Source organism: Xiphophorus maculatus, chromosome 12, assembly GCF_002775205.1.
Source record: "Xiphophorus maculatus strain JP 163 A chromosome 12, X_maculatus-5.0-male, whole genome shotgun sequence".
NCBI classification, from domain to species: domain Eukaryota; kingdom Metazoa; phylum Chordata; class Actinopteri; order Cyprinodontiformes; family Poeciliidae; genus Xiphophorus; species Xiphophorus maculatus.
Window position 1 is genome coordinate 15595001 of NC_036454.1, and position 19250 is coordinate 15614250.

The window sequence follows — 19250 nt, forward strand, 5'->3', positions numbered from 1 at the left end:
TAACTTGACCCCTTCTTTTTGATTTCACTGAGCTTGCATAATAATGTTATACTGTAGTCCAGACAAAGTGAAAAAGCCATTAATTACTATTATTTATTTACTGCCATCCATCTGTCTGTGCGTCCAACCGTCTATCGTCAAGCTTATCTGAGATCTGGTTGCTGGAGTAACAGGTCCAGGTAGGGAAACACTGACATCCCTTTTCCTACAGACACTCTCCTACCAAATCTATGCCATCCTAAGATGTGTCCTGGCTGGATGGGATATATAATCACCTCAAACTAAATGTGGTTCTGCCTTTGGTTCTCCTAAAAGGAGGAGTTCAGGAGACATCATGGTTTTATGCCTGAACCAGCCGCACTGGTTCTTTTTGATGCAGAGGAGCAGTCTCTTTATGCTGAGCTTTCCCAGAGGTCCTCACCTTGTCTCTAACAGTGAGTCCATCCACACTGAAGAGGAGGCTCATTCCAGATCATTGTATCCAGGATCTCACTATTTCATAATCCATTAGGGGTGTGCGATACAAGAAATTTTGCGATTGATATGACTTCACTTAGTTGATTATCATTATGATAAAATGCAGGTCAAAGGTGATTTTATGAACTTACTGCAATATAACACAATGTAGCAGTATTGAAATAAAATATTTCCCATTTTACCTTCTACTTCACACAATTGAAAGCAAAAGTGTGTGAACTATTTCAGGTTTGAGGTATAAAGCTTTACATAAATGTATATTTTTGATTTCAGTAAGATTTTTTGCAGCTGCCTGAATAGATACTAATAGTTTAATCGGTATGCTAAAATTGCAACTCTGATCACAGATTACACTGTGAGCCAAGATAGAGGAGTACTGTTTGCGCAGACAGTGCTGGAATGAAGCTGCGCTTATGGGGAAAGTGAACAGATTGTGTTTGAAAGAAAGCAAACGTTTTGAATGCATACATAACAAAAGTATGAAATCCTGCTCTCAAACTGAAGATGTGAGCTCTTGATTTTGACATTTTAATTCCTGCATATGCACTGGCATGAGTAATTTGCTGAACATTTAGAAGAGAAACTGCAAACAAAAGCATCAATCTCATCATGTTTACATCAATCCGGTACCAATATCAATATTGATAGTATTGATATTTAAATTGATACACCATTGCCTCATGTCACCCAGAAAGAAAATACCTTTACTTTTTGACTCACCTCTTACATCACAATCAACTGAAGCAGGGCCCACTTTTATACAGATAAGGCTTGAATCCAACTATCAATGTCCTGTTCCATCATTTGTTAACAAGGACCCCCACCCTGAGCCAAAATCTGACCTCAAAGCAGGAGGAAACAATTCACCTGTCCCTGGTTGAGATCCATGGCTTCAGACTTAAAGGGCTGCTTCATGCTCATCTACAAACTACATAAATACACTCTGAAGGTCATGGTTTGAAGACGAAAATAGAACCCCATCATCTGCAAAAAACTGAGCTAAGCTCCAAAGCAGACACAAGTCTCTCAATGACCATGCCTTGAGCTCTGGTCTATGATAACAATAAACAATTTTAGTGACAAGAATGGACTGGGACTTGTGCTGAGAATGTGGACACAGGTCTGACTTTGGGCATACAACTACCAGAATGATGCCCAGATAGTCAAAACTCCTGAATAGAACTACCTCCAGCGACATGAAACTGTTCTGAGCAAGAAAGAGGGATTGTACTACACCAACCTTTAAATACCTGCACTGATCCCCAGTGAATAAAATAATATTATGTTAAAGTATTTTGCTGGTATTGGGCCTAGATACATTTTGGAGTTGCTGATATGGCGCATATTGACCCATCAGGTCATGAGAAACCTGTTTACCCACTGCTCCCAACACCATAACTAAACAAGTGGAAGAACCATAGTTTTATACGCTCATCAGCTCTGGAACAATCGGACTGTTTCACATTTGCATTTGTAATTTATTCATATTGTGTGATGTTTATTATTCTTTTCCTAAACTCAGTGAAAACTGTTTTCTCTTTCCAAGGTTGATGGACAATTGGGATCCCTTGATAAATTGATCATGTCCTCTTTCTTGAAAATTGAGACCACCTCCATGTCCACTTCATAGGTGCTAACTCTAATATTTATCTAATAACTAATGTGAAAAGCATGATAGTCAAGTGACACGTTTCATAATATGTTCAATGTACTGTATATGTTGGGTTGCAAGTAAACCATGAATGAGGATGGTAATTGCACAACATGCAAGCAATCAAAGTTGGACAATTAGGATTTGTGGTACTTTGTAAGGTAATGAATCTATACTAGATGTCAAATTAAATTTGGCTTTGGTCCCCAAATAATATTGGTCCAGTACAACCAAACAGTAGAGGACAACCTCAAGTCAAAACAGCTGTATTCAGCAATGAAATGTTCCAGCTCTGTCCCCAGACCTTCCTGAGAGCAGATCAAGAACATCTCCTTTTTAAAAAGAGATCAATGGTGCCTCACTTTGTACATGATCTGCTTTGATGCGGGTACGCATCCTTTCCCTTCTCCCCCTTTTCTCCTCCTTCATCTGTCCTCATCGCAGCCTTTATCTCTGCGCGCCGCGCATTTTATCCGAGCACCAAGCAGAAAGCAGCAGCAGCAGCAGACAATTATCCACACACAGAGAACATTGTGCCGAGGACGCTCCGGTCAGTGACATTTGAGAGAAAGAGAGAGGCAGACAGAGAGGGGGAGAGAGAGCGATTCTACTTGGCACACAGCGCCCCTGTGGCAGAGAGACTTTGACTGACTGGCTGTCTGACGGAGGATTCTGGAGGACAACGCAGCTCTTCTAATCCTTTTCACACCTTTTTCTGCGTCTCGTCTGTCATCTCGGAGACCTCTGATGGTTTTCTAGCGTCTCTTCACAGCTTCTTGCCACCTCAGCATCGGATTCTGCTTGTTACCCCGCACCTTTCTTCCCCTCTCTTCTCCTTGACTGGCCGAACCGGGGCTGATCCCAGCCATCCCGGGCCGGGCCGTGGGGCTTTTCGGCGAGCCTTGTAGCTGAGAGTTGGGACACCCGAGATGTGCGCTTCGGGACCAGGGATCTGGGCTCTCCCCTCGGCGTGGGGAACCTCGGGCTCGTGGCAGTGCTTCTGGTGGTGGGTCGTGGCGGTCGGGGTGACGGTGGGCTCGGGGGACCCGTGGATGTCCGCGGAGGCATGCCCCTCGACTTGCTCCTGCAGCAGCACCAGGATCTCCTGCGTGGACCCGGAGCGAGGGATCAGCGCGTTCCCCGTACTGCAGAGCGAGGCGGAGATGGAGAACATCACCGACATGTGAGTGTGGAAGCTGTCAGAACCGCATCTCCATTTGGCCTAACCTATTTCTTTTAAAAGAGCACTTAATCGCGGCTGCGCTTCCATCAGAAAGAGTCCTCCAAACATCATCTGTTGCTGATCATTCGCACAGCAACGAAGGAGCCCGAATAGAAGGCGGATTGTAAAAATCATTTCATTCAACGAGCCTTAATTCATGACTCTTTGAAATAGTCCAGGTATGTGAGGAAGCAAGCAACCCTTTCTATCTGCACGATTAGTGTGCAGTCTAACCTGCATTGCATAGAACACCCATTGCAACCACGGGGCGATCAATCTAGAAAAGTCTGTCAAAAACAAATCTGTGTTTGCTTGTGTGTAGTTGGCTGCGCTCTCATCAGACACCACAGTCCAAATATTATCACAGACACTTCCCAAGATGGCTAATATGAGTATTTGGATGAGCTGAGATGAGAGAATCGATGCTGAAGGGGGGATTTGCTTAGGCAACAATTTTCTACCCAGACTGAATATTTTGCTCTTTTTTGATGACTGTATTTTTTTTTGTGCACTTCAGGATTTGAAGCATCCCTGCGTCATAACTTCGTAAATTTATACATTTTAGATAAGAAAACTTGAAGATAAGCTCTTTTTTGGCACAGGTTAAAATGGCCTTGTTGATATGCTTGGTTAGAAAGAAACAATCCTTATCACCGGCCTTGGAGGCTGTTTAAATGAGCATGAGAAGCAATCATGAAGTGCTTGGCTTGAGTTTGAACCAAAAACGACCTTGCCAAAATCCGTGGAGATGGTTTATCTTGTCTGCATTAATTACTGAGATGTCCAGATTTTTATTTTTAATTTTTTTAATATGCCTCGAGATGTCAGCACTTAGTCAAAATTTAATGAGCTGCTAGTCCAAGTCAGGCAACTGCACTCAAATATAGTTGGTTATGAAGAGAAAATTTTGATATGCTTGTATATATATATATATATATATATATATATATATATATATATATATATATATATATATATATATATATATATATATATATATATATATATATATATATATATATATATATATATATATATATATATATATAATCTGAGTTGAGTCACTGGGTAAAGTTAGTTGTGCTATTTTTTTCATCTTAAATAAATTTTACCAGACAGAAAACCTCTGTAGTGTTATTGTTAGAACACTAATTTGGATTTTCTTCTGAATCAGAACTTCTTGAAATTAAGTTTGAGAGTCATATACATACACAGATAAGGCATAAGATTATGACCAACACGGAGAACCTTTACACTTAGTCTTGACGTGTTCCTCCTGTTTCTTGCACATCGCTTTGTATCAGAGCTGAGAGCTATGGGCCTCTGGGCTTGCGCCAGTCTTGCTGTCCATGTCCAGAGTTAGTCCTGTACATTAGCAGTACGAATTGATGCATGGTAGGTTTATTACGTAAGTTGTTCCTAAAAGAATTACTATAACGTCATCATTTTGTTGAATATTGTTGAATATTACTCATATTCATAAAAATTCTTAAATATGAATACAAGTCATCTGATATAGGCCTATAAGTTTTATATAAATTACAGTAAAACACACATTTGTAAAATATATAAATAAATAAATAAAAATCTTTAAGGCCCCCACAAAATTGGGATCCTGGACTGCTTCCCTTTGAGCTCTTTCTAAGGTCTGGCCCAGCTTCTGATGACACAATAGTCACCTCTCTTTAAAGAAGAGATGACCAGCGTCATTCCCTTCACCTGTCAGTGGTCATAATGTTATGTCTGATTGGTAACTGCATTAGTTAGTTTCATGACATCAAAAACAGAGAAGGTGGGAGATTAAATAGATTGGGGAATTGCCTCAGGTATTATATTACAAAACTAGATATTTTGTTGCCTTTATAGTCTTTGCACACCTTTTAACTTTCAGTACATAATCTAATAGGAAAATAAGAACAGCAAAAGCATCTCTGTGCTAAGCAGTTTCAGATAATTTCTTGTTGCTGGGGCTGATGGGAATTCAGTAGTATTAGTAAACCTTTGTTCAATTTTTTATGTAAAATTACCCTGAGAACCTGACCCATTCAGCAAGTGCTGCTGTAGCTGTAATCCCAGTAAAATAGCGCGTTCTTGGTTCTCTCATAGTCTTTTGTTTAGCTTGAAATATTTTCAGACATCTAATTCCAGAGCTTTTAATACATGAAAAGTACGTATGCTGCTTTTTAGAGTATGTTCGCTCCGTTCTTTTCATGCACACATGGGAGCTGCTCGGAAACCGTCTCCTGGTGGCCCCTCAAACACAAACAGGTCAAGTGTTTTGCTCAGATGCTGCTGAGGAAAAGAGACAATAACACATTCTGCTTCCTCACTCTGAGAAGCTACAACGATTTTCCCCTGTGTGCTGTGGATCAGCTATAGTCCTTCAAAATGTATATTTAAAAAAAACATGTCCATTTATGTCGGTTTAACACATTTACATCTTGATGACAAGTTTCTGCTTGTACTTCCCCATGCTAACAAGTTATCTTTGTGTTATGCACGCTTGTATCCCCTGACAGCTACATTGCAAACCAGAGCAGCTTCTCCTCCATTAATGACAAAGACCTGCACTACTACAAGAACCTCAGGAACCTGTGAGTCCTTTATGACTTTATTTTACATGGGAAACTGCATGTAATATTTAAGTTCAAGTGTTGTCTTCTTATTTTAACAGAGAGACATATTAAACATATGTGCCTCATCATAATAAATGTTTTAAAATTTTATAATGTATAAGCTTTTCTTGTGTTTTTGTTTGTATATGTACTGTAGTTTCCATCTCTAAACTACAAGGTCTTAAAAAAAGAATAAAAAACCAAGAACTTAGTACCAAGTATATTATTTCAGTGTGGTGTTTGACCTGCTGTGGCATAACTCTAAATTCACAGAAAGTTTTGGGACCTTGTGGCTCAGTGCTAGAGCAGGTGCATCATGAGCAGAGGCTATATTCCTCAACGCAGTTCTTCCCAGTTTGAATCCCAGTCCTGCGCCTCTTGGTGCAAGCCTTCCCTTTATCTCTCTGCCATTTTCTGTACATTGTTTATTATCTTTTGAGTAATGCCACATTAACATACACTAACTTACCTATTTGATGAATGAAAACAAAATCACACCTAAATCTACCAGGGTTTTCAATAATTTTGGGCTCATGTACATTAGTTATTTTTTATGGTATGCCATATTTCATTTTTCAAAGAGCAGTCAAACATTAGTTGATTGCAAACAAGCTGAACTTTTAATTTTTCTTTTTGCTAGTTTCATGCCTCTGGATCAGCTTTTCACTTACATCTATTATACCTATCGTCATATTGTGCATTTAGAGGAGTAAACGTATAACTTAGTTACTAAAAGATGTCGCTAAAGTTGTATTACAGGTCAGTAAATCAGAGTTAATGAAAAGTGAATTTGTTTTGGAGCCTGTTTTTGTTTTGGATGCATTTTGCTCATTATAAACACCCCAGCAGGTGCCCTGTAATTTGCTGAAAGGTTTTGCCTGCTGTGAATATTAATAATGTGTCAGGTTTTTAATGTTCATAAGAACTCTAATGATACTGATGTATTTGTTTGCTTTGTGTCAGTACGGTGACCAACAGCAGGCTGACATACGTATCAAAACTGGCATTTCAGAGCAACTTAAGGCTACAGTATCTGTAAGTAAAACTGTTGTTTTCTTTCTTTCTATTAACATGACAAAGATTGTGCAGATAAGTTCTGTAATTTTTATGCGCTAATTCATCATTTTGTAACACAGTATTTAAGAGTTATCATATAAAAATGTAATATTTGATTTGTTGTACAGTGAATTTAAGGGTGATGGGGAAAATAGACTTACATATTATTGCATACATGTTATATATTATTGTAATAAATAAAACTATATTTCTAATATCTAACTGGTTTGGATGTAGAAACATTTTAAAACAATCTGATTCAATACTTTTCGTTTGTTTATATTGAACTTCATTCACTGATTCTTGGCTTCATATACAGGAATTTGAAAGACAACAACCTGTCATCCCTCTCCTGGAGGATATTCAAGCACCTCAACATCTCATATCTGTGAGTTAACAGAAACCTTCACCTTCATCATGAGATGAACTCTAATGTTAGCTTAAGTTTTGTTTTAAGTTGATTTCATTGGCTGTCAGCCTTAAAAAATCTTAAAGCAGTTATTTTACCATTTAAATTTAGGCAGCAAAGATATAAAAAATACAGTTATACTCATATCAGCTGGTAATTGCGCCACCTAGCTCCAAACTAACATTGTTGGAGGAGTGTTTAGCTAGTATATAGTGAGTTGAAAAATATACATCCCATGCTTGCCCAAAGAAAACATTTAGAGTTACCTCACAGTGTCTGATTATGTCCCACGGTGTCTTTGAACTTCCCATAATCCTTTTAAATGAGCTGTTTTGCACTTGCAGGAAAACTGTAATTGGTTTCTGGAAGAGAATTAGATCAGCAGGATTGATAAAGATCTCATATCTGTCTTCAGAAAGAATAGCAACATCTGGAAACAGCTTTTCTCTGTCTCTCAGTAGTAACATAATGAGCTAACACATCAGTGTAAAAGCCAGAAAGAGGACTGTATCGAAATGCAAATCCCACAGAAAATTGCTAAAATAGAGGTCCTTGAACCTCACATTCTTAAAAGATAAAGTTTGTTGTTTTACCAAACTTAGTTAATTATCTTATCTATTTTATGTTATTCTTTAAAACCATCATTTACAAATCTGAAAGTTTTGGGAAAAAATTTTCATCTCAGCATCTCTATGTATATGACTTCCATTCATTTGTAGTATCTGATAAATTTCAACATTAGAATACTTTTTTTTTTTTATTAAATAATATACAGAATAAGTAATAAAATGAACCAAAAACTAATGTGGCAGCAGTGTGAGTTCCCTCTTTTGCCCAGCCCTCTGTCTTCTGAAAGCCCAAAGTTCAGCACTCACTCTATCTCCGTTACTCCTTTGTGCTGGTCCATGTATCTCATGCTCCAGTTAGTCACTACCAGTGACTAACTTCCTCTATTTCCTGAACTTTCACCAACTATCTACTTCCAAAATATCAGTGATCTTTGATTGCAGCTACTGTATTTCTGATTAGAAATACATCCAACATGATTGCTGCTTTGATTGTTGACATTATAGTCACAGTCACAATGACTTTTCTTAATTTCACATAATATTTTGTTATTTCGACAGATCAATTTTTAAGTACTCTTTAAATCTGGTCTTCCCATTGGGGGGAGGCCAAACGCCACTTTATTTGGCAGTTTTTCTACCAAACATTGATTTCTAGACCTCTACAACGATCAGACATCAGAACTGCGTTGTTTAAAAAATAATATCATCCTATTTTCCATCAATTACTTGAGGTGTGAAAAACAACATTTTGTTATTTTAAACAACTGTGATTTTCTCCATAGAACAGTGACAGATATTTTTTTTTAAATATGGCCAAAACAGTATTTCTGCCAAATTATTCTAAAATTCTACTTTTAGCCAAACACCTATGAAAACTAACCTAGAGAAACCTAAGATAATATGACATATATGCTGGTATATTCCAAAACACATGTAATGTTGGACCAAGCATCAGAAAATGAAGGTGATTTTGTGAATCATTGAGTCCTGTGATATCATTAATGCATGTGTGTGGATTGACAAGCTCTTCTAGTGTGAATAGCGCACATGTATTAAAATTTACAGTTTCAATAAAGTAAGTCATGTCATCAATTTTCAATTCAAGCATTCAGCATACCGAGGTTCATGAAGAATCTGTATCGTGCAGCATGAGAATAAGTAATATTATTATCGATTCACTGCTGTGATATTTGAGACCCAGTTGTGTCAGTTCTGTAGAAGTGGTGCATATTGTTAGATGTACACAGCATGTGAAAAATGCTGCACTCATGCAGTAACATTTTTTGTCATGACCCAGAAAGCTGAAAACAAGGTCTGCCTGGCTTGCCCGGTGATCAAATTGTGTTTGTATTTGTTTAGACGTAAGGTGAAGTTGGAGGTGGTGGTGTTTTTACAATATCACACAATTACCCTGATAAAGATCAAGAGTAGTCAAAAATACTTTGTTTTATCAAAATTGTTGTTTAAAACAAAGGTATTTAATTTTTAACAGCATTATTATTCTTATTATTAATTATTGACTTTATCTGTAGGAAATCAAAATCTCATATGCTCATATTCTCATATTTGAAGCCTTTTAATTAGCTTGTAAAAATATATGAATATGAATATATAACATTACTTGAAATATTAGCTTTTTTTATTCAGGCTTCTTGAAACCAGAGATCAGAAAGTTTCCATTAGATTGCTTTTAAGTCTGTGTTGCACTCTTTTGTTTTGGTACTCAGTCTTTGTCAGAGTTCATCACCATGTGTTTGTACGTATTCATCCAGAATCTTGTCAGGGAACCCTCTACACTGCTCCTGTGAGAACATGTGGATCAAGCTGTGGTTAGGAGAGGAAGCAGACACTCAGGAGCTGCGCTGCATCGAGGATGGAGGAGCACGCAAGCCACTGTCAAGACTGAGACTACCGAAATGTGGTGAGGGGACACACACATGTGCACACACACGCACACGCCTGCGCACCCCCACACACCTGCACACACTCGCACGCCCACCCCCACACGCAGACAGAGAGGGATAGTGGAAAAAAAAAACATTCACAAGCTGTTCAGCATCTGGAGGAAACACAGTCATACTAATCGCTACCTTGATATAGATGTTTGTATGAAGTTATGCATTTTTTAATATTTGCCTCCTCTCTGTTAATGTGCTGTGTTAATTGTGGTGTTGCAGAGAAGTGTTGGTGATTAAGCATGGGCTGAGAATTGGTGCTGTGAACCAAATGTGCTAAGTGTTTTGTCAGTTCACAGTGGGTGTGGAGAATGTATGAGTGAATAACAGAGCTTTGCTGTTATCACCTAAGAGAATAACTGTACAAAGAACACAATTCACACAGCGACATCAGCCTCTGCAGTAATCAGTTATCCGTATCTGCGAATGTGTGTGTGTGTTATGTTTGCACAGGCTGCAAAGAAAATGCTGCCCACACTTTATTTCAATTACACAGAACTGTGCTTAGCTTGTATATTCTAATTTCACCCCCCACACACAAAAGAGCAGAGAAAGCTACAATGTCCTACACATAAATGCCCCAACAAATAAAAAGAAAGCACACACACACACTTCAAGTGTTGATGTTTATGGCTGTTTTATTCTACTAAGGTGACATCAAACAGGTTTATGTATACTTCTATGCTGTAGGCATATTTTGGACTTAAGTGTTGTGTATAAATTGTAAATTATTTGAGATGCTCTTAAAGATCAAAATTTAAATGCTTACTGTTTGGCTTAGAAAAGACACTTTACAATAAAAAAAACTCCACAGATAACATTGAATCTCAAGTTGTTTAAAGTTTATTGTAAAAAGGAACATCTTTACTTTGTCCTTTACTAGCAGTGACATGTTTTCATCCAGCAGAATTTATTTCCCCATTTTTCCTTGAATTATCATGCCCTCTTCATGAAGTGAAGAATCCTTCCTGTGTTTATAGTGAGCTGCATGTATATGTTGAACTGCAAGAACAATAAAACATATTTTTATATCCATTTAACTGTAAAACATTATTAACAAGGGCAGTGAGTGACACAGTTTATACTTTCTCTATTAAGAATAATTATGTTGTATAACTTGCAAATATTTTCCTAACAGAGCAGAGATTTATGCACAAGTGTGTTATGAACCTTACCCACAAGTTTTCTCCGACTGCATGGCAGACTCCTACAGACTGTCTTTTATGTGCTGCATAAGGGAAGGTTTATCAAGCTTGAATGTATAAATGTCAGCAGTTAATTGACACTTTATTCCTCTCTGCTTTATATACGCTGCATGAATTTTTCATGAATCTTCTTCTTTTGGACTCACTTCTGCTCATAAATAGGGTCGAATTACAGCTTGACCTCTCGGCGGATGTCTGCATTGGACCAACTCTTGCTCTATTTCATTTTAGCATCCCATAAGTATAAGACTAAGACTGGTGCTTGATGATGATTTAGGATTTGAATTTTATTTAGCAACAAATTATAATTTTTTTCTTTCTTAATAAGCATTACCTATATGATTTGTTTACATTACAGTTGTGCAAGAAAGATAAAAAAACAACAAAATAGAAAAGACAAACTAGCCACAGTGATTAAAAAAATTGTTATGATGCCAAAGTTTCCAGCAACAATGTGAATTCATGAGATGAAATTTTCAAAGAAGATTTGTAACTTGTAGTAATTTGTAGCTCCAACAGTATGTTGCCCTATGTTGAGATTTAAAAACCTGGTCTACCTAAATTTCATCACAATTATAAATAGCCGTTTATGGAAAAATGTATGGGCATTGCAGCAGTGAATGGAAGCAGCTGAAAGTCTGCCTTTTTTATAGGTAATAGAGTTTTTTTTTAAAATGTGGCTTAACATGTGGGAGGAACATTTTGGGAGAGCAGTTATTGATTTAATTTGAAAGCTCGATCTGTGGAATATACATAAAGAAATAAACACTGCATTTATTTACCGAAGAAACTTCCCCACAACCAACACCCAGTGTTTCCTTCACTAACCTGGCTGCTGCTTTCTTTAAAACTGCCTTTGGCACAAACTGTGCTGTGTCCATACCTTGTGTAAAAAAAATAAAAAATCATAATCCTGAAGCAAAAAGGATTTCGAACAATTCAAAAAACAATTTTTGGTCATTGAAGAGAAATCTATCTTCAACTGTTCATGTTCACAAATCTTTGTTAGTGTCTTTTTGATGGCAGGGCTGCTTTCTGATTATTAGGTATTTGTGCTTGGAAATATATTTGTGATTTAACTAGACTTTTAGCAGCTAGGTCTAAAAAAACTAAAGGATGCATTCAGAAAGATTATTTTCATGTTTTTGCTGACAGTGTAAACTGGACAGAAATAGCCCAGGGCCATCAGGGCACTTAGAACACAAACAATAAGTTCACTTACAGGAAGCTAACAATGTCATTGATAACTCCTATTGATCTGTCCCCTCTGCATCCCCTCCATTAACAGACGTTATTTTTGGCATTAACGTAGTCACAGCAGGGCCTCTGGAGAGGTGGGCAGGGGACCCCCGGTAGAGTGACATATGAGGGGAAGGAGTGCCAAATGATGCCCCAGGGCGAACTGTGATACACCAAAGAACCTCTCAGTCTGGCCAAACTGCTGGTTGTTGGGCCAATTCTATTTCTCTTTTTCCATTTGTCTGTCCGATTCATGTGTCTCCCTGTGTCTGTGTGCTTGAGCATTTCTGACTGACACTGTGAGGGAGGCACAAAAGAGAGGAAATGCCCAGTGAAGCCCCAGGGCTGAGCTGACACTGATCTCTATCTGTTAGTGTCCACTGACTGAATACTGCCGGAGATCTGCTCGAAAAAGCTTGCTGAAAAGACGACTGACCAATGCAATTTATTACGGAGAGGTGCCGTTCTGACTTACTACAGCCCTGCTCGTGTAATATAAAATCTAATCCACTGTGCGACACATAAAAAATGTTAGAGCTCAAACAGCTGCAGGTGTTAAAGGCTCACAGTGTCTGAAACAATAAAACAGGCACATAAAACTTATGAACTTCTCACTGCAGCATAATTTGCTTCTAACAGTCTTCTTGCAGCTGTACGTGACTTACTTGCTAATCTAAAAATCTGACTTTTTAGGGTTGTTTCAAGCTTACAAAAGTCTGCAAAGTTCACCACTGCAGAGCCGACCCAAGATTGAAAAGACCTGAGCAGAATTTGTGCATTCAGTTCCATTTAATAAATTAAACATGTACATATCATCAATTTGTACAGATTGATGTATTCTAAGCATTTTTGGGTTGATATATACTGTATATGTTCAGGGACCGCACAGCTGGTAGTGCTGTTGCCTTGAATCAAGAAAGACTTTCTTGATTCAAGGCAATGGATATGGATGATTTATTGGGTCGTTTTTTTCTATATAAAATGATATGGCCTTTTTGTGACTGACAAAATCATGACAAAACATAAAAATTGCCCAGGAGACGGTCACTGACACCCTTGACAACGAGAGTAAGACAGAAAAGGTCATCGCTAAAGAAACTGTCTTCCACAAGTTGCTGCATCCAGGCATTAGCACAGTAAGTCTAGAGAAAGAAAAAAAGTGTGGTTAAAAGCCTGTCTTATTGGTATTATGTGCTGTTTTTTATGTCCAAAGTTGAATTTGAGATTTTATTACTAATACAAACCTTGATTGTAAAAATTAACCGATTGTAAAAGTACCAAACATGTACTTCTCTGTCTAATCTGTTAATTTCTGTTTTCCTCTGTGTAATTAATGTACATAGTTGATTAGTTTCACTTTCTAAAACTAAATTATTAAAAACATTATTATTTTTTAATACATTTTTTAATTGATGAGAGACACCCATATCTCCATACAAGTGGAATTTTTCAACATGTCCTTTAATAAACTGATTTTCAACTGGGGCCTGAGGCCTGTTGGCACTTGCAGCTTTGTTTGCCTATAGCTCAGGCTGGCCCAGCGCAAACATACATTTGGGGGGTAAAGCTTTATTAATGTGGAGCAGAAATGGAAGCAGGTTGGTCCACAGGTGTACTCTGTCTTCATCTGTCTACTTTTGTGTTTGTCGGTCTCACTGTCACTTCTTCTATTTGACTGGAATGACTTTGACCCACAATCATTCCTCTTTTAATGTCTTGAAACAAGGAAGCAACATGTAGACACAAGCCTTTAATGGAAGATTACCCAGTAAAGCCAGATGCTCTTCTTAGTGTTAGCAGGCAGGAGATGATGTTCATGTGTGAATTTTTTAGAAACAGAAATTTGGTGACACACTCATTCATTTCAGTTTGTAAACCAGTTACAAACTAAAAAGCGAGATCCAAAAACAAATTTCAACCAACCGAGGAGCTTAAAAGTTGGTTAGGATTCACTCGTTATATTGTTTCATTATGTCTTACAGCATGGCACCTTTTAAATTTCCTTGTCCTTGTGACAATGACAATAAAGATTTATCTCTATCTCTATGTTATTTATAGCATCAATGAAAGGTAAAAGACTGCTTTTTTTAATACTGTCCTTCAAGCTGTTGGGTCTTCTGACTTCCTTATAAGGTTAAGCTGTTGTTCTTTAAGAGTAATGGCTTGTTAACAGTGACTTAGTTTATTAGTACCTTCAACAGCTGAAGAGCTTATCTCATCAAAACTCTTAGGTGAATCACCTTTATTGGACAATTAGACAATTCTGAATGAGGCAAATTTAGAATGTGTCAAGAAATATAAGTCTTATAATATAAGCAGGTGAGGGTCAAGTATGCCACGCTCTCTAACAAGTATTCAAAGCCAACTTCTACGTTAAATTAGCTGCCTGTTTTTGAATTTTATTCAGTCTAGACTGGAAAAATGTACTTATAGACATTTAAAGGAAAAAGCAGAATAGTTGGTAGTGAGAAGGAATAATCTTTGTGACGTGAGAAATCTTTCATTTTCCTATGAAAATGAAAGATTTCATCAGTTTTCTAGACAGATGAAATGTTTAATTTGACTCGTCAATTTAGAAATTTTCTAATCTGCACATCTAGACTAATATTTTACGATAAACTAACTTGCCATACTGTTACAAGTGAGCAGAAATGACTATTTAAACATACAATTCTTTCTTTCTCCTTGAACATTGTTTTAGTGTTTACACATGACTTACTATGTCTTTTGCAAATACGTTTTATTATAATAGCATAAATGAATGACTAGACAGACGGAAGAAATTTCAATGTCCTAATGATATATGAAATAAAAAGAAATACAAAAAAGCGGATCAAGTTTCCTGAAAGACTTGATGATCAGTTTTACAAGTGACATTCTGTCAAAAAGAAATCTGTATCCCAATTCAGTAAATCCCTGTCCTTTATACTTTTTATTTTTCTATTAGCCCTCTTGGAGAGCAGCAGCTGTTTCACTGTTTAAACAAACAAATCAAATAAACTTACAGAGTTAGCTCTGAATTACTTTGAGAAACCGGCTTCTGTTTGTCTGCTCCCCGTGTCTGCTACTCTTAGAAATCACACTGTTTTTCTCTGATGTGCTTATTGTGACCGACCACAATAGCAACATTGGCACTGCAAGGAAAAAAGGTGAAGTATTCTTTGGCAGAGGTTCCAAACCAGAGCACAGTGGATGTTTTTCACCAGTAGTGTCCTGATGTCAGTGATATATCACAGAACATGCAGAAAGTGTTAAACTGTTAGACTGCATGTATGTAAGTAAGTTATTTTTCATCTTTTCCAAATGCAAGTCATTGTTTACAGATAAGAAGCCTCCTCTCTACAGCAAACTTAAAAAAAAAAACATCTTGTAAAAAAAAGCAAGAGGGGAAAAAATTAAGTTATGAAAATAATGCAGAAATTAACTGTAATGAGTCAAAGAACAAGGGCCTCAGACTTCTACAGTTTGTACAACTAAAAGCCTTTTACCTTAATTTGTTCCCCTGAAAAAGCCTTTGTTTAAATGAATAAAAGCAGCAGTAAGTTGAAGAAAGAAGGCAAAATCAAATCAGAATTTTTAATGCTCCTGGTACGTCCTGGCAAAGCTATTCTTACTTCTTATGAAAAAGTAACATCTAGGCAAATAAAATGAAAATTATGTCACAAACAAAAATATTATCTGGTGTTATATTCTCTCCACAAAGTAATACTGATTTATTACACACAGTAGTTGTGAAGTAGGAGTCCATCTTTGCGAAAAATCTATCAGCTAAAGAAGTACTACTATGAATTCAGTTGATGCCTTCAGATCCATGGGGTTAACTTTAATCACAGTTTGGCAGATAAATTTGTTCAGCACCATGCAAATCTTAAATTACTAGCCCATTCATTACATTAATGCACAATTCTGTTTGATTATAATCTCGCTTCATAAATAGTCTGAGCTTTTTCCTATTGACTTAAATTTTTACAGCTCAGGCAATTTCCGGTAAGCTTCATAGCGTTGAGCTGGCGTCACGGCCAAACGGTAGCGTTTAGGTAAAGTTTAAAACTTCAACACAATCCACGCCTCCAGGAAGCAATTGTTTTTCAGTAGCTGAGACCCCTCTGTATCTAGGTGTTTAGTGGTATATACTTATTTTTCCACAAATTTTAATAATGTGGTTCACTGTGCAACGTGTAATATTTTTTCAAAGTGAGTTGTAGGTTTCTTATACTGAATCGGGAGAATGGTGCGTGGTTAGAGATGTGTCCATGTTGCTGTATTGCACTTAATCTAACCTGCAGACGGTTGCAGTGGCTGTAGAAAGCTGATTCATTGAGAGGCTGTTAAGATATTTGAATCTGATACGCTTGCTGGCCTGCCACCAGCAAAATGACCGGTTTTTACAGCATCTCATGGTGATTGAGTGGGCTTCCCTGCAGATAAGCGGTCTGCTGACGGACAGAAGAGGTTGGACAGTTAGATCTGATAAGAAATCTTTTCAGTTTTATCTGCAGAAGCTGTCAATGCCTATTTCTCCCCTCTCCTCTCTGAGCTCCTCTTCTCCTTTCCAATAGAGCTTATATGTGGCGAAGTCCTTATTGAAACTGATTGGTCATACCCAGGTCACCTCCTGGTCAAAGCTGCAGACACACACAGAGTCACCAGTGTCTTTGCTTTGACAGAGGCTTCAGACTGTGTCCAATCAATTTAGTGCCTGGCCTGCTATAGACGTACACTGGTAATCAGTGTAACCATCACTGTGTTTGAACTCTGTCTCTTTGTCTTATTGTGTGATTGGGGTGAGTGTGCAATAATGAAAGCAGGAGAAACAGAGTGGGGGACAGGGAGATTGAATTTGAACTCTTTTCCCTGTGTATCTTTCTTTTTACTCTCTGCTGGGTGTATGTTTGGCTGCTCCTCCACATTCCTTGTTGAGCTTGTTTCGTGCCCTGTGTTTTAACTGGATAAACAAGAGTTGGTCAGGAATCCTAAGTTCGCTCCTTTTTGCACCTCCTTCCTCTCCTCTCTCCATCACTGACTCTTTCTTTCCTGCTCTTTCTTTGTATGTAGAGGTTCCAATGGCAACCCTGAGCCCATCCAAAGTGACCAAAATGGAAAAGGACAATGTTGAGCTCTTCTGTACAACATCGGGCATGCCCTCACCTGAGTTGATCTGGGACATGGCACTTGTCACAAACTACGTGGTAAGCTCTCGCACACAATGTGCAGCAGTATGTGAGGTTACTTTAGACTATGAATTGTTAAAGATAAATGCAGGTTTAAATTTTTTTTAGCTTTCAGTTGCTTCATTTCCAAGTTATTTTTATTTGAATTTTATGTGAAAGACCAACACAAAGTACAAAATTGGAAAATTGGGGAAAAAAAGCATATGTGGTTTTAAATATTAATAATAAAACATTCTAAAATTCGTCTATAGTTCATATAACAACCTTTCCCTGCAGTTACTGCAGCAAGTCCTTTGGGGTAATCCGTTGATTACATTACTCATCTAGAAGTGAAATTTGTGCCCATCATATTGTATGGAAACCACAATTTTCAAGTAATGATAAAAAATCTTGCTTGGATTTAGGTCTGAACTATGAGTGGGCCATTTTAATACACATCACTGTTTGATCTAAATCATTACATTGTGTCGCTGGCTGCAACAATTTCTGCCCTGCCTGAATGTGATGGTCTGTTGTCGTGTGAAGTCTTTCTTCACACTACCGAGGCCCAGTATTTATTTTCACCCAAGATAAAAGAACCCCCAACTGTGCCACCAGGCATCCAAATTTACCATCCATCTATTTGTAATTAATATGAAACATTGTTGAAAGCTTTGTACTATATTTACTTACAGTATGTATACTTATTAAACATTTATTCAAATTTACTGATAAACCGTACAACCCTAAACAAATTTTGTATTTTGGACACCTTTTAAAACTTTACTGAATTTTTTTTTATAGACCAGCAGATGAAATTGAAACAAATTAATCACTGAATATTATTAATCAGTTATATTTTTTAATCTTGCAGATCGAGACGTCTGGCCAGATTTCGGTGCTGCGGCTCTCAAACTTGTCATCAATGGACCACAACAAGAAGATCAGCTGCACGGCTGAAAATATTGTTGGAGAGAGAGAGTCCTCTTTGCTGCTGGATATACTTTGTACGTTTATCTTCTGCCATGCTGTTTTAATTCAAGTTTAACATAAGTGGACTTTAAAACAGAGTTAAAGGCTTTAACGGAGGCTCTTTTATCTTTTAATCCATAACTTTACATGTGTCACTTATTCTACTTTCAGTTTGCCACTAAAATCTATCTTCTCTTGACTATACTCATAGTTGCACCCCAAATCACAAAACTGAGTGACGCCATCGCAGACCATCACTGGTGCATACCATTCAGTGTAGCAGGTATGGAAGACAATCTAATAAAAAACATTTGCTACTATTTAAATATACTTTGAATATATTTTCCTTGTGAATTTCATACTCTTATACTAGTCATTTGCACAAATTTTATTCTGTTTTCAGCAAACCCAGAACCACAAATCAAGTGGTACCGGGACAATGTGGAAGTGACAGAGGGGGAGTACATTATGACAATGATCCACGACATCACAGAGAGAGAATACCACGGCTGCCTCCAGCTGGACAATCCCACACACATCAACAACGGTCTTTATCGCCTAGAGGTTAAAAATAAATATGGCTCAGACGAAAAGGAGATCACAGCTCACTTTATGCGCAGGCCGGACGATGGTGAGGAGCAATACTGGAACTTATTCTGTCTGGTCAGGGGTGCCTGCAGTTTATCGGAGGGTGCGCACAAAATCATCACTGTACCTGACCCACATGAAC

General features: G+C 37.6%; 1 protein-coding gene across 4 annotated transcripts in view; it reads left to right on the forward strand.

Moving 5' to 3' along the window:
* Positions 1–1971: 1971 nt before the first annotated feature.
* Positions 1972–19250, forward strand: part of ntrk2 (neurotrophic receptor tyrosine kinase 2) — a 99060-nt gene continuing 81781 nt past the window's right edge. Inside the window, exons 1-9 of one of the 4 annotated variants that reach the window (XM_023343473.1) lie at positions 1972–3311; positions 5870–5944; positions 6929–7000; positions 7341–7409; positions 9772–9920; positions 17454–17587; positions 18423–18555; positions 18732–18803; positions 18924–19151. In XM_023343473.1, the coding sequence (XP_023199241.1) occupies positions 3058–3311; positions 5870–5944; positions 6929–7000; positions 7341–7409; positions 9772–9920; positions 17454–17587; positions 18423–18555; positions 18732–18803; positions 18924–19151 (1186 nt within the window). In that variant the 5' untranslated portion in view covers positions 1972–3057. The remainder of the gene's footprint in view (positions 3312–5869; positions 5945–6928; positions 7001–7340; positions 7410–9771; positions 9921–17453; positions 17588–18422; positions 18556–18731; positions 18804–18923; positions 19152–19250) is intronic. The other 3 variants (XM_023343475.1, XM_023343474.1, XM_023343476.1) reach the window with 3 other exon arrangements.